This window comes from Electrona antarctica (assembly GCF_951216825.1).
Source record: "Electrona antarctica genome assembly, chromosome: 15".
NCBI lineage: Eukaryota > Metazoa > Chordata > Actinopteri > Myctophiformes > Myctophidae > Electrona > Electrona antarctica.
Genome location: NC_136796.1, coordinates 38,576,394 through 38,590,880, shown reverse-complemented (window position 1 = coordinate 38,590,880; position 14,487 = coordinate 38,576,394). Strand labels below are relative to the sequence as shown.

Sequence of the window (14,487 nt, the reverse complement as noted above, 5' to 3'; positions counted from 1 at the left end):
TATGATTTAACCTCGCCAACGAGCACCTGTATTCAGTTCAACAAACAAAGGACCACGGCAGCGCTCCCTTCCTCTATTCAACCAATAGAAGCATATTGGGGGGCACTACTCACAAGTTTAGCTGTGTTGCTTATTCCAAAAGTGCATGCTCCTTACAAGTTATACCTCGTTGTAAAGATGACTCATTGTTTTGAAGAGTTTATACAGTATGGTGGGTGTCCATGCTTCAATTTCTCTCAGTTAACCCATTGAGACCTGGAACGCATCCATGTCACGTTAGCGTTTAACCACATTAACCATTAACCCATTTTGGGGCGGGAACCCGTTTTGGTGTTTTAAACATTGTTATAATTTAGCTATTGAAAAATAGCAGATCTACAAGCTCATAGCGCGCCACCGAGTGGCGCGCTATGAACTTGTAGGTCTGCTATTTTTTTTAAATCATTAAAATCATCAAATCTTTCCGAAAATTGTCATGATTTAGAAAACTTTTTTTTTTTTTAAATTTCGACGTCAGGCCTGAATGGGTTAAGGGGGCCTTAGCTCTATAATTGAATTAATTCAGGTTCACGTGACTGGTTGGAAACTCCACTGTGTAAAAAGTCATCTTAGAAAGAACTTAATTGAAAGTCATCAACTTTCAGGGAAAACTTTGAATTGATTAGCATGGTTTTTTTTGTGCATAAATAGCTAGAAGCTGTTAGTGTATACGTATTGCCACAAATTCAACTATTGCACTTTGCTGGCAGGAATCCAGACTGCGAGGATTCATTTGAAATGATTAATAGTCAATACATTTTTTTTTTACATAAAATAAATATAGCCGAATGACTTCTTCCTCTGAATTAATTAGTTTTCCTCCACGCATCATTCCTACTGTTGCATGACAGAGTCTTTGGGGAAACAGCAAGCGGGAAAGTACTGATATTTTATTATCATCATGACGCCGAAACAAGACAAAAAACAATGAGTCGTTTGAACTTCAAGCTTCTTTTTGGCAACTCACTTGCAGGGGGAGAAAAACAAACACAGTGTGAGCCGTAGCTGGCGGGCACAGCTGGTTCAACCCCCTCGTTACATTTTAACCCATTCAGGCCTGACGTCGAAATAAAATAAAAATGTTTTCTAAATCATGACAATTTTCAGAAAGATTTGAGGCACATTTTAACGATTTTTCAAAAATAGCAGACCTACAAGTTCATAGCGCGCCACTCGGTGGCGCGCTATGAGCTTGTAGATCTGCTATTTTTCAATAGCTAAATTATAACATAATGTTTAAAACACCAAAAGGGGTTCCCGCCCAAAATGGGTTAATGGTTAATGTGGTTAAACGCTAACGTGACATGGATGCGTTCCAGGTCTCAATGGATTAACACAAGTATCTGTACATTTTACTACTTTATTTTCAAAACAGGCTAGTTACTTTATTTTAATTCATGACAACGACTAAAATCGTGTGTGTGTGTTTGTGTGTGTGTGCGCGCATGTGTGCGCGCGTGTGTGAGACTAATACTGTATCTCACTTGCTGTGTTTTAAATAAATATAATTAAATACAGTTGTAAATCTTATCTCTTGACTTTTCTGTTTGTGGGTGAATTGCAAGAGTTAAAGTGCCAGTTTTAGTGGTACCATTACCATAATGTACTGTGAAAATTACATTCTTATTAGGAATACATTTATCCCCTGAGTTACCGGTTCATGTAAAGTATAGCTGGAATACGATGTGATAGGTCTACGCTACTGAATTTTAAAGTCATAAATTATAATGGTGGTACTTGGAGAGCCAAATATGTTGGCGTGTTTTAGAAGAGGTGGGTCTACTTGCATGATTCATCACATCACTGTTTGGAAACCAATTCTGGGCCAGTTTTAAAGGTTTCATGACATTACTTTATGTATTTTTCGTTTTTCTTTTAGGTACACCAAAACAACCTGAACTTTGAACATTCAGTGGATTTTCTGTGGTCTGGGATTTCCGCTGTCTGTGATGCCTGCTGGCAAATCCCATTGTCATACATGGGATTTTCTGGCTCTTACATCACACTCCAGAGGAAAATCAGAGCACTTGTTTTGAGCCAGAAACTCCCAGACCACAGAAAATCTACTGAATGTTAAAAGTGTTTTGGTGCAATTGAGCTCAGAAAACCTAAAAATAATAGGAAAAATTACAAAGAAATCCTTTTTTATGTCACAATCCCTTTAAGACGTGTGGCTGGTGTGGATGTTTAAAGTGGGTCTACTTGCATGATTCGTCACATCACAGTTTGGGCCAGTTTTAAGACGTGTATCTGTTTAAAGGTGGTATAGACAAGTTTCCAGTGTTTGTACACAGAAGTGCGTGAGTGTATCCAAACAAATGCAAATCTAGCTCCACCCCCCTCCCCCCCTCATTCTATTGGCTGAGCCAGGTCACTTCAGGCTATGGGATTGTTGTTGCTGCTGGGAGGGACGCTATGGATATTGCGCTCGTATGGCTAAATATGACATTAAAAAATTATGAATTTCTATCGATATCTTAGTTACAACAATGACATTGAGTTGACATGTTTTTTTAAGGGTAACTGTAGCATAATCGCAATATCACACGACTGACACGACTAGTCCCTCAAATGAGGAAGTAGCGGAGGATCGAGGAGACTCACTGGCTCTCAACTTTTATTTGTAATCGTGCATATAAAACATATTGCCCCTCAAATGCCCCAGCCACTACAGCATCGTTCATGTGAACTACTCTGTCCACGGTTATTCATTGCAATGAAGAAAAATCGCTATGATGATCCGCGACGGCTAGCCTGTCACCGCTGGCGAACACGTACGGGTTGAATGCACGCTTCAAGCCGGCCGGCAGGCAGGCAGTCGCCGCGGTGGTGGCTGGTGAAATGATACTATTACTCACTTCCACTTCCACCATTTCAACAAATAAGCACATACAACCCACTCCACATGAACGATATTGATGTAGGCCTAACCAGGAAATTTTATTGGGGTCCGAGTCGTTCTGTAACTATAAGGATCCTCCGAGTTCTGAGGGGTGCTTGCTGCTGGTGTTGTTGTTCACTAGTCTCACACCACCCAACCATGCACTATACATAGCGATTCTCATAATTTCAATAGGCTTACATATTAAATCATAAACATACTATTTCACATGAACAATGTTAGTGAAACTAAGATATGGGGATAATATTATACATTGCAATTGAAATCGCATCGCGTTTTCATTATAATACTGCTGGGTTGAACACACCGTCACAGCCTCGCGCTGCAATTGGCTAAAAGTTTAAATCCCCCCCGACGTCCCGTATAGTAAACTGTAGTGGATATAAACAGTGCATTCAGCCAGAGGGGGGCAAAGGGGGAGTGTGCTGTTGCAGGAGAACACCTCAGCATCATAATATAGGGAAAGATAGAGGGAGAAAAGGCCAACAAAATACATTTATATATATTTAAAATTTTGGCTGAAAACTTGCCTATATCACCTTTAATAGCCTTCAAATTATATGACGTAAGGTTACAGCTGGCTTTGCACATAACCACCCGGTTAAAATACTTTTTTACTTTAACTCTTCAAGTACATTTCAGAGCCTTAACTATATTTCTAATTAGTAAAGAATGTGACTACTTTTCCCATCTCTGCCAGTTGTTCTCACTATACCAAATCTCTTGCATCTCGCAGAAAATAGATCTAGAGCTTTTGGATCGACAAGATTTCGGCAAATGGTCACCCAAAATATGGATGCTATGCCACATGAACCACATGGGTTCATGTGGTTAACCCCCTATAAGAGTGATTGAATTGAAAGATAACTGAATTAGTGACTGAATTTAAAAGGTAACTGAAGACTAGTAACACTACTAGTGTTACAGTTGGAGGCCATCGATATTGTCCTTTTCTTTTTGCTGAGGTTTGCGTGATCTGCGTGATCTGCGTGATCTACAAGCTCATAGCGCGCCACCGAGTGGCGCGCTACGAGCTTGTAGGTCTGCTATTTTTTTTAAATCGTGAAAATATTTATTTCACAAAACTGGAGGATTTAGAAGGATTTTTTAAAATGTTGAGGTCAGGCCTAAATGGGTCAAATGATAAGGGACAATATCGGTGGCACCCAACTGTACTAGTCTTCAGTTATCTTTAAATTCTCACTCTAGTGACTAGAGTGAGGCGTCTCTTGGAGGTGAGCTGAGTCCAGGGCTACAATGCAGTAGGGTTGTGTGGTTTATACGGTTTAATGCGGTTTTATGAAATCTTGACGGTATCGTCGGCCAAACCGTGTCACCGTGTGCATTGGGTGCATGTGATGTATTGTTTACGGAAGCAGTAGAGAATGGTTAATAACAGCTGAAGACTGAGTCTAAAACTAGCGATCGCGCTAGAAAATGAAAATGCGTGGAGAAAACACCACATCTACAAGCTTAGAGTGCATCGCTCGTGACACGTAAGTAGAGCCCGACCGATCCGTCGGTCGCACCGATGTATCGGTCATTTTGGGTGCAGATGCCCGACATCGGACATCAGTGTTTATTTAATCCGATGTCCCGATGTTTATACAGGAGGGGGGAAAGTATTTAGTCCATCCTGCACATATCACTCTCTCGGTCCTGCACCGCTGTACTGGAGAAGTATATCACTTTTTCGGTTCTGCACCGCTTACTGGAGAAGTATATCTCGGGTCCAAAACATCGGCATCGTATCGGCATCGGTGGTGTAGGTCTCAAAAATCAAAATCGGACCCAAAAATATGGCATCGGTCAGGCTCTAGTTGTAAGCTTGTAGATCTGCTATTTTCGGCGCACGGCCCCGTCCTATGATAACGTACATTCGGTTGTAACACACATGTAGTGCGAGGTTGACTGTCCCAAGGCTAGACATAAAATGAACAGAGTCACATCACTACGGCAGGCATAGAGGAACAATCTTGATTCTAAACAGTGGCTACGGAAGCCCACATGGGCAAAAGACAAAACATGACAATACTTTACAATAGGGAAAGCGGCCGTCTTGTAGCGATAGACTGAAATAGCAGTCTCTGATTACAATGTTATAGCTGTCATCTCGACCAATAATGTGGCAGCTGGCCACATTAAGATGAATTAGACAGTAAAACTGAGTACCGCATTTCTTTTTTTTGGGGGGGGGGGGGGGGCATAAACATGGTTTAAAAATGTGGAGACCGCCCAACCTTACAATGCCGGCTAAACTCACTTGAAATGTGTGGTTATACTTAAGCATTATTACATGTTCAGTGTTCACAGTAGCTTTGTCTGGCGGAGGGGGGATTTCCATCTCCCTCTCTCCCTCTCTCCCTCTCTCAACATAACGCAAATGCTGCCTTCATCAGCTGTTTCATGACATACAGCACTGATTCCTTTTTAATGGTGTGCCGTTATTTACAGCCTAATATTCAGGTAGAGACGAATCGAACAAGAAAACCTAATTTAGCTACCGTAGAAAAAAAAGGCACACACAGCAAACCTACCACCAAAGTACATGCGAGCCCCCTGGCACCCTGAGATGGTTGACCCGATGAAGCAATTTCACTTTCAATGGCAATGCTCTCATAAATTCAATACATTATATGAATCAGTGGAATCCATCTAAATACAATTTGTTCTGCTGGTTGTCCCTGCCACCTGATTGAAAACTAAGTACTCAATCTACACATCTGTGCAGTTTCTTTGTCCGAGTTAAAGGAGCATTCAGTGATTTGGGTGATTTGGAAAAATACCCGGTCCACCCGGTAACAAGATGTGCACATGCACACGCTCTACAGTGGGGGAAGTACAACAGACCAACAGCATGTGCACCAAGGCCCGCCCCACTCGATCATGATTGGAGGAAGGCCCCTCTCATCCTGATTGGATGAAGGCTTTGCCACCCAAAGCCCAAACCGAAACTAGGGTTTTTTGACCCCAGGGGCTCACTGGGGACAGGGAGGAACTCCTTATATGGTCAGCACACTTTATAGTAGGGAGGATTATCCAAAAAATAAGAAAAAATAAGTGATATTTGAATTAAGTGAAATCACTGAATATACCTTTAACCAATTCAACCCCATTTTTATTTTTAAATAGCCGACTGGATCTGCAAACTCACAGTGTCCGATCGCGAGCTTGAGATTATGTGCAAAACCTGAAAACAAATGTGAAGATTTCGCCTATAATGTCCATGCCCAAAATAGGGACACCAAGGTATAATGTGCTTCCCCATTTCCAGTGGATCTTCAGGCTTACTTACTGTAAAAGCAAATTTGAGGTGAGTACTAAACACACTGTAATGATATACAAACAACGTAACCAACACTCCTTTTTTACGCGCATGCCGCAAAGGAAAGATTCTTCCATGAATCCAGAGTGAAAACAGCGGAACTAAGTCATCAATTCGGTGCACATAGTACCTGAGAGAAGCTTGCTCCCTATGATCAGAGAGTGACCCTGGCGTTGGGAGGAAGCACGGTGGCCGTGAGGCGTGTGGACCCCTCCGGATCAGCTTCCCGGTGTTTTTGTCATATGTCCGCACCTCTGGTGCCGGAGGCTGAGCTTTGTGATGGATGAGAGCCGAGTGGAGCATGGGATTAGGGAAGCCGCCCTGAATATCAGGTAATGAGGCTGGGCTGTTGCTCCTGTAAACACACACACACACACACACACACACACACACAAGTTTAATTTTATTTTTATAATTCTACAAACCTGCTTTTATCAAAGAAAAAAAAAAGTGAGAATAACTAAAGCCCATGCATCACTTCAATTATAGCAATATAATAAGTAATATAACCAGTAAGACGCCCTGAGGGCAATAATAATTAAAACTAGAAAAAGTGCCTCTCGGGGCACAGGTCTCCACAGCAGTGTAGCAGTAATATAATTATAAACACGTGTTTTTTTTTGCATTATAATATGTCATCTGGTGCGGTGGTTGTATAACAGGGCAATAAAAAAATATATATAACACGTGTACTCAGAATGTTTATAGTATGCATACAAAGTTGTACACAGATCGGTGCAGTTGTAGTTAAGAACATGAATTGGCCTGTTATAGCGTTACCATGAGGCTGATTTGAATGTTTTTAAGTGGCATTCCTTCCTCTGCCTAGTGGGAATGTGTGTGCATAATTTCATGGAAATCGCACGCTGTGTTCATGATTTGAGGCATTTTGTTCAAAACTGTTCAAATCCTGCAAACTTTGGAAGGTAATCTTAGCCAATGGGGATGGAATATGGGGAAGTGGACAGGTCCGTTTTGATCACGACAATAGAGATAGTGTATGGTATGCCGATTTGCGTGATAAATAAAATGCGTGCGAGTAATAAAAATAAATGTTTTTCAATAATGGGCCTCATGGTGGCGCTATAACAGGCCGTTGTGGAAAAATTGGGGCAGAGGTTCGTCTTTGGCATCCAGGGAGTGTGTGTGTGCACAGTTTGGCATTGTCCGGGCCAACGGTGGTGGAGATTAGCTGTACATAGACGGACGGACAGACAGAGTGCAAAACATACTCTCCCCATGCCTTCGGCCTGGTGGAGACAATATTTCAACATAATATTAGGGCAATCAGTGTCATTACCGTGGCGTTTTGGAGTAGTCCTCTTTTAGTGGGTACAGCTGCTCCTCGACCTTTTCCCACCGTTCCAGACAGCTCCACAGCCAATCAGGACTGACCACGTGGAGGTGCTTACAGCCTTGTGCCTGACGGACCTTTTCAGTGCCTGGTGACAGCAACGAGAACAATAAAATAAACAGAGAGGACATTGTTATTTTCCAACACAGACATACTGTGGGCCTATCAATGGAAGAGAAAAACATAAATAAAAGTTAAATTGACTACGACATATCAACACGTTAACCACTTGAACTGCTCTGCCAACCCCTTTTCTGGGGGGAACATTAGCTGAAAATGGTTTTATTTTCATGCTCACAACGGGCCATGTACAGTTGGGTGCCACCGATAGTGTCCCTTATCATTTGACCCATTTAGGCCTGACCTCAAAACTTTTAAAAATCCTTCTAAATCCTGAAAAAATCCTTTCACGATTTTTCAAAAATAGCAGACCTACAAGCTCGTAGCGCGCCACCGAGTGGCGCGCTACGAGCTTGTAGATCTGCTATTTTTCAATAGCTAAATTATAACATGTTTAAAACACCAAAAGGGGTTCCCGCCCAAATTGGGTTAACTGTCCTTTTGCGCAGATCACGCAAACCTCAGCAAAAAGAAAAGGACAATATCGATGGCCTTCAACTGTAGATCGGCTATTTTTGGCAACAAAATGTGTAGTAGAGGGGAAAAGACTGCGGACCATGTACAGAGACGACCCTGGTTTAACTGTTTAAAGAATATTCTTTAAATGGTCTTTGGTATTTCGATCTAAAAAGAGAACTTCAAGAGGCAGAGATGCATTATTGGCTCCTTAAAGCATGGGGAGTATTATTATCTGCTTGAATAAGGATTATTGACGTTTGAGACAAATTGCATGTCCTGCGTGCAGTACCTCATTAACCCTATAATCAAACACTTGTTCAACAATTGGCTGGATGATTTCTTCAGATTAGCTGCTTGGTTGGTTGGTGTCAAGATGTGAAATGGGATTTTTCGTGGTTCAGCTAAAAGTTGCTCACATCCAAACAAGTGAGGTTGACCATGTGATTGTGTAGAAAACAGCAGCTACACCAATTCAGAACTATGATTTTTGAGTTGTTGACGAGGATCAAAAACATCAGCATTTGCTGCCTGCAAGTAGCATTTTGTGGTAAGGCATTATGGCCAGTGTTCATCGAGAGAAAATTCTTATTTAGTCTTACATTTCGTTTTTAGTCTTAGTCAACAAATGAACACCGATTACTGTATGTCCTTGGCAAATCTTTCATTTCAAGCAGATGAGGCAGATTTTACTCTGAAAAGCTGGGCAACGCCCAGCTTTTCATTTCCCCCCAAAACCGGGATGTGAAATCATCCATTACTGATGGATGATTACTGTTGTACTGCCGAAGCAGACAACCCGCAGCACTCCAGGTTAGAACAAACTTTAGCCATCGCGTTTTATATAATTAAAAAGGACATAGTCGTGTCCACACATCCTGTAACATATGTAAAGTAGGTGAATTGGATGATTTGATATTCAATGGCTCTTGTGTGCAAATACACCTGAATTTCATACATCCAGGGCTGCTGAGGATGCAACTTAATAGCAGATGTTAATGAGGTATTTGACTCCCTGTCACTCATGCATAGTGTTAAAGGCTGCAAAGTGGTTAGTTGAAAGCTTAGTCAATTAAAATTGTTTTAATTAACCCAGTGATGTGCTACGAATGAGAACACCCACCTCCACAAGTAATTTCACCATCAGTTACAGACAAGCTTCTCAGAGCAGCCGTGTGTGTGTGTGTGTGTGTGTGTGTGTGTGTGTGTCTGAGTGAGCATAGTACACAGTATGCACTTACTGCCAGGGCTTAAAGCCAAACAAAATCCCAAGACTGAAAATGATTTTTCGCAAAGCTGCACTGATCTCATTAAATGACCCCTATGAAATCCTCAGGACTGAAATCCGTCCCCAGGACTGAGAACTTTAAGCCCTGAACTGTCTACAGCAAAATTATGCAATAGCACTTTCATAATATAAAAGTTTATTCTTAATTATAAATGTGCTACTCTCTTACATTGCTTCTTTGGCCTATGACATCAAAACCGCCCGCAGCTATTCATTTCAAAGAAAGTTGTTCACTGGCGTTTGAAGCCCACAGAAGAACGCTCAACTTCCGCTTTATTATTATTTTTATTTGGCAAATGCGTGCTAAGTCGCCTGAACGTGGCAGAATCGATTCACGAACGAGCACTCTGTGTTAAACCCCAGCTGCGTGCTCTTTTGCTCGTGCAATGACGTGCATGTATTTCACCCGCCTGCAGTTTCAGCTTTGGCCAGTAGGGTAGCGCAGCTTCACAGTGGTTTAAATGTGGCCATCTGGTCTAATCAACATCCATTATCTTTGACACGGTGAGACATTTTGTAACAAATGGACTACCACACATCACATATTTATCTAATCAAGACGGAAATCAATTTCCTTTCACCACACAAGGGGTTATCATGATTACAATTGACAATATATTGTCATACATATGAATACAATTTAATTTCTGTTCACCATTTAGGCTTTGCAAAACTTGGACAGGGCAGATAAGACGAATAACTGATATACAAAGAAACTACTGACATATACTGTACACATTTAACAATTTTATACTTAAAAAATATAAAGCGGAAATTGCTGATCTACAAGCTTACAACACATCATAACGCAAGCTTCTGCTATTTTTGGAAAACGAAAAGCAAAATAATTGTGATTATCTAAAATAATTCAGATTAGATGATTATGTACTAATAACTGTGGCACAGGCCTACTGTAACCACAGACTATCTAAAGAAATACAGCCTACATTACACGCAGACCTAGTCTCAATTGTCAAATACAAGAGTGAATGTTTCTGACACTTTCCCTGTATAGATAATATCATGCCAATAGTCCACAAGGACAGGACTGTGTAACGCTTCATTTCCCTCGAGGCAATGTTTAGTCGCACTGTATTGTGTTTACCTAGTCTAGCCATGCGTGCCAACAGATGTTCTGCTAGTGCATTTCACTTCCATTTCTCTCCGACACTGTGGCGTCAGCTGCCGGTGCTCCAGAGTCCAGACAGACGCCTACAGAGCAGCTGTAGGTAGTGGTACCACAAGAGGTCAAGAATCTCAACCACTAGGTGACATTGTGACAATATGGGCATGTCATTATAGGCCACAAACTTAAAGCTCATTAAAAAAAATGTTGTTTTCCCCCTCCACAAATTGTGGCAATCACAGCTTGTGGTGTGTTATGAGATTGTAGATTGGCAATTTGTCATTTTTGACCAAAATAAATAAAATGTGGTTTAAAAAATGGTAAAGGGGACACATTATACTTAGATACAAGCATATAGAGCAGTCCAACTCCCTTGGCCAAAAAGCTGTAATGAAATAATATTTGTCCCCATGTGAAGTGGGCCTGCTACGTCTGTCACGTGCTCTGACAGCTAGGCACAGTGCAACAGCCATTTTCCAACAATTCTTTGCCACCTAAGTGGACTGCTGCCGATTTTACCCTGAGCACTCCAAGGCTGATTATCTTTTCCCTTCTGACGTGCGAGCTTGGTTGATTACCAAGTACTGCTGAGTCTGGCACCCAGGCAACAGCGCCACTTCCAGAGCTTGTTTTGAGATGGTACACTGGACGAGGACCAGCACAGGCGTGGGCTGATTTTCTGCTCTCCTACCTTGTATGGACCAGTGGCATATTCATGACATTTTACTTTACTTGCGATTAAAGGTAGGGCGATATATTTTTGGTTAAAACAAAAAGGTTATTGTTTAAAGGTTAAAGCACTGTGCCAATCATTGTGCCAATATATGGCCTAGTGGTTAAGGCACATACGACATACCATATAGGCTCTAATGTCACAGGTTTGATTCCCAAACGTGACTTTGCTGCGGGCTCCTCAAAAAGCAGTTTTATGTCACAATTAAATGGCTAAAACCAGGACCACCAACGTATAGTATGTGGGTGGAAACAAATATGGGACATTTACCAGATGGAACAAATTATATATGCCCTGAGGCTTCAACCAAACATATTTAGTAAAAGATAGTCCTATAATGCCTTTACTAATGAGGTAGTAGATATTGGAATCTTGAGTAACAATTCACCAAATACACTTCTCCCCAGACCTTCCGGTGCTTTCATATGCTTGCCTTTGTCCCCAGTCATGTGTATCTATTCAGTAAAGCTCTCATTATCGTTCCTTGTTCACTTTCCATTGTTGTTGACGCTCTGTTGTTTTCATTTCTTTACTTACTTATTCTCTATGAAAGTGTGAAACAGCAGAGGTTGTGTGGGAGAAAAAAATAAAATAAAAAAGCAGTTGTAATGAATATGTATGTTATAATTCTGTGAAGTTGCCCAAACTGAAATAAGAAAAGTTGTATGTCAAAAGTAACACTGCTTCAGTCTCTAGTACAGAGACATGTGTCCCGTCTAATTATTGAATGCTGGGTACACGTGGTTTTTTTAGGGGCTTGCGCTGATATTATACATAATATTTGTAGTCATAACCATAGTCTCTTATTAGCACTGTGTGTTTAAAGTCCAACTTTACACACTGACTTTACACTTACAGGGACTCAGGGAGGGAGGTATGTCAGTGGCTTATGATTTAAATGATAGCCATGATTTAAGCCCACTGGAGAATTTATACCTCTGACATACTAAGTAGTAAGCTGACATAGGGTTTCCTCTTAAGTATCGCATCACGTCATCTACTGTATCCCATTAAAGCCCCAACTGTGTGGGATAGGCTTATTAGTACATTATTAAATTATATTTAATAATGGCTCACTGTGGAATGGATAGTACACTTAAGTGCTCCTCTCATTTGAGATGTTTGTGGCCATAGAAAGTAGAAACACCAGGTTTGTGTCCAAGGGTAACCTCCGTTGTCCTTGGATTGATGTGAAAAGATTTTGAACACAACTTTCAACCGACAGGCCGTAATGATCTTAAGACCTTTCAGAGTAAAATCTGCCATATCTGCTGGCACTATAGTGCCTATATTTTGAAAGATGCTGGCGGCACCGGTTGTGTTTAATAGTTCCACTAAAATGTAGTTGATTGCAATGAACTATTTCTCAAACACTGTAAATGTCAATGACCACCAAATTGATATGCATTAGGCTGCGGTGCAGACTGGGGGTCTGCACCGCAGCCTAATGCATATCATTTGATATATTTTGAGAGGATTTTGTGCTAGGGTTAACATTCTGATCTGAATACCGTTTCTCATTTGGCTAACTTCTAGCCAATGAAATAGTGAAATTAATCTGTTCCTCATGTAGCTGGGGACGCCCTGGAGCGCTCTGAAACAAAACCTGCAAACAAAGGTGCTCAGTGGTGTATGAATGTATGGTCTCGTTTAATTGCATGTTATTGATCTGAACATACCAGCTCTGGCAGCAATGAGATGCGTCGTCCGAAAGGGATCTTTGGAGGCGAGCACCAGGTTTTTACCGATCTTGGCCCCCAGCGCCTTGGCGTGGTAGTACTCCCGCGTCCGATCCATGGGGTAGTTGGTGGGGTACAGGCCGCTGAACACAATGGTCGCTCCCTTCAGTGTCCGGCTTTTCAGCTCTGGAACAATCTTGCGGATGTCGGGCGTCTCGCCACCCTCCGTCCCAAGGTAGGCCACGTAGCGGCCGTAGTACTCCCTGTGGATCCTAGCCAGCACTTCCTCCAGGTAGATCAGGTGATCGTCCCGGTCGCAGTCAGCTTCCTCTTCCTCTTCATCCTCCTCCATACTCTGGTCCAAGGACTCCTCACCCAAGGTTACCCCAGAAAGTTCACTGTTCTGGGACTCGGTCTCCGCCTCCCTCTTGTCTGAGCAACCGTTCCCCAGCTCAGGATCTGGGAGGACGACTCCAGAAGGCTCGCCCAAGTCCGTCTTGTTCTCCCTTCCCTCGCCCGTTCCTTTACTGTCCCCTTCCCTTACCCCATCTTCCTCAGCTGCGGGCTCCTGCGGCAGGCCTTCCTGCCCGGACGTGCGACATCGGCCAGACTTCCCCTCACTGCTGCTCTCTGATGGAGGAGGCTTCTCCGAGTCGTTATCGCTGTCGCTCGATAGGTCAAAGTCCAGGTTGTTGGCCTCGTGGCACTGCGGGGAGGAATTCGCTCCGTCCGGTGACTCCACTGTCCCCGACGTCCTGCTGCTCTCGTCTCCCTTGGTATCCGATCCGGTGCTCGCCTGTGGTTCTCTCGACCCCGTCCCCGATTCCACCTCAGTCTCTGGCCCTTTACCCTGGGCCTTCTCGGCCTCTTCCACCTCTGAGGGATGTGTCCGTTCATTCACCACAACTCCCTGAGCCGAGGAGGGCGCCGTCGTGCAGTCCTCTTTCCCGCCACTGTCAACTCTCTGGGCCGAGGAGGGCGCCGTCGTGCAGTCCTCTTTCCCGCCACTGTCAACTCCCTGGGCCGAGGAGGGCGCCGTTGTGCAGTCCTCTTTCCCGCCACTGTCAACTCCCTGGGCCGAGGAGGGCGCCGCCGTGCAGTCCTCTTTCCCGCCACTGTCAACTCCCTGGGCCGAGGAGGGCGCCGCCGTGCAGTCCTCTTTCCCGCCACTGTCAACTCCCTGGGCCGAGGAGGGCGCCGTTGTGCAGTCCTCTTTCCCGCCACTGTCAACTCCCTGAGCCGAGGAGGGCGCCGTTGTGCAGTCCTCTTTCCCGCCACTGTTGTGGTCCTTCCCCTTTTTCCTGAGTCCGTTATTGTGCTCCTCTGCTCCAGACGTCCCTGCCACCTCCGTGCCTTCTGGAGGCCGACTTGCCGCGCCACCAGCTGCAACACAATCAAGGTTAATCACAAGGGCTGCATGATTGTTTTCGCACATAACACTGATATCAACACATGCTGTTGTTGG

At 43.2% G+C, this 14,487-nt stretch overlaps 1 protein-coding gene across 2 annotated transcripts in view; it reads right to left on the bottom strand.

Moving 5' to 3' along the window:
• Nucleotides 1-14,487, bottom strand: part of ctdp1 (CTD (carboxy-terminal domain, RNA polymerase II, polypeptide A) phosphatase, subunit 1) — a 112,425-nt gene that overhangs the window by 81,586 nt on the left and 16,352 nt on the right. For both annotated transcript variants that reach the window (XM_079522545.1, XM_079522546.1), the window contains exons 8-10: nucleotides 13,023-14,405; nucleotides 7,567-7,708; nucleotides 6,397-6,621 (exon numbers count right to left, since the gene is read on the bottom strand). In XM_079522545.1, coding sequence (XP_079378671.1) covers nucleotides 6,397-6,621; nucleotides 7,567-7,708; nucleotides 13,023-14,405 — 1,750 coding nt within the window. The remainder of the gene's footprint in view (nucleotides 1-6,396; nucleotides 6,622-7,566; nucleotides 7,709-13,022; nucleotides 14,406-14,487) is intronic.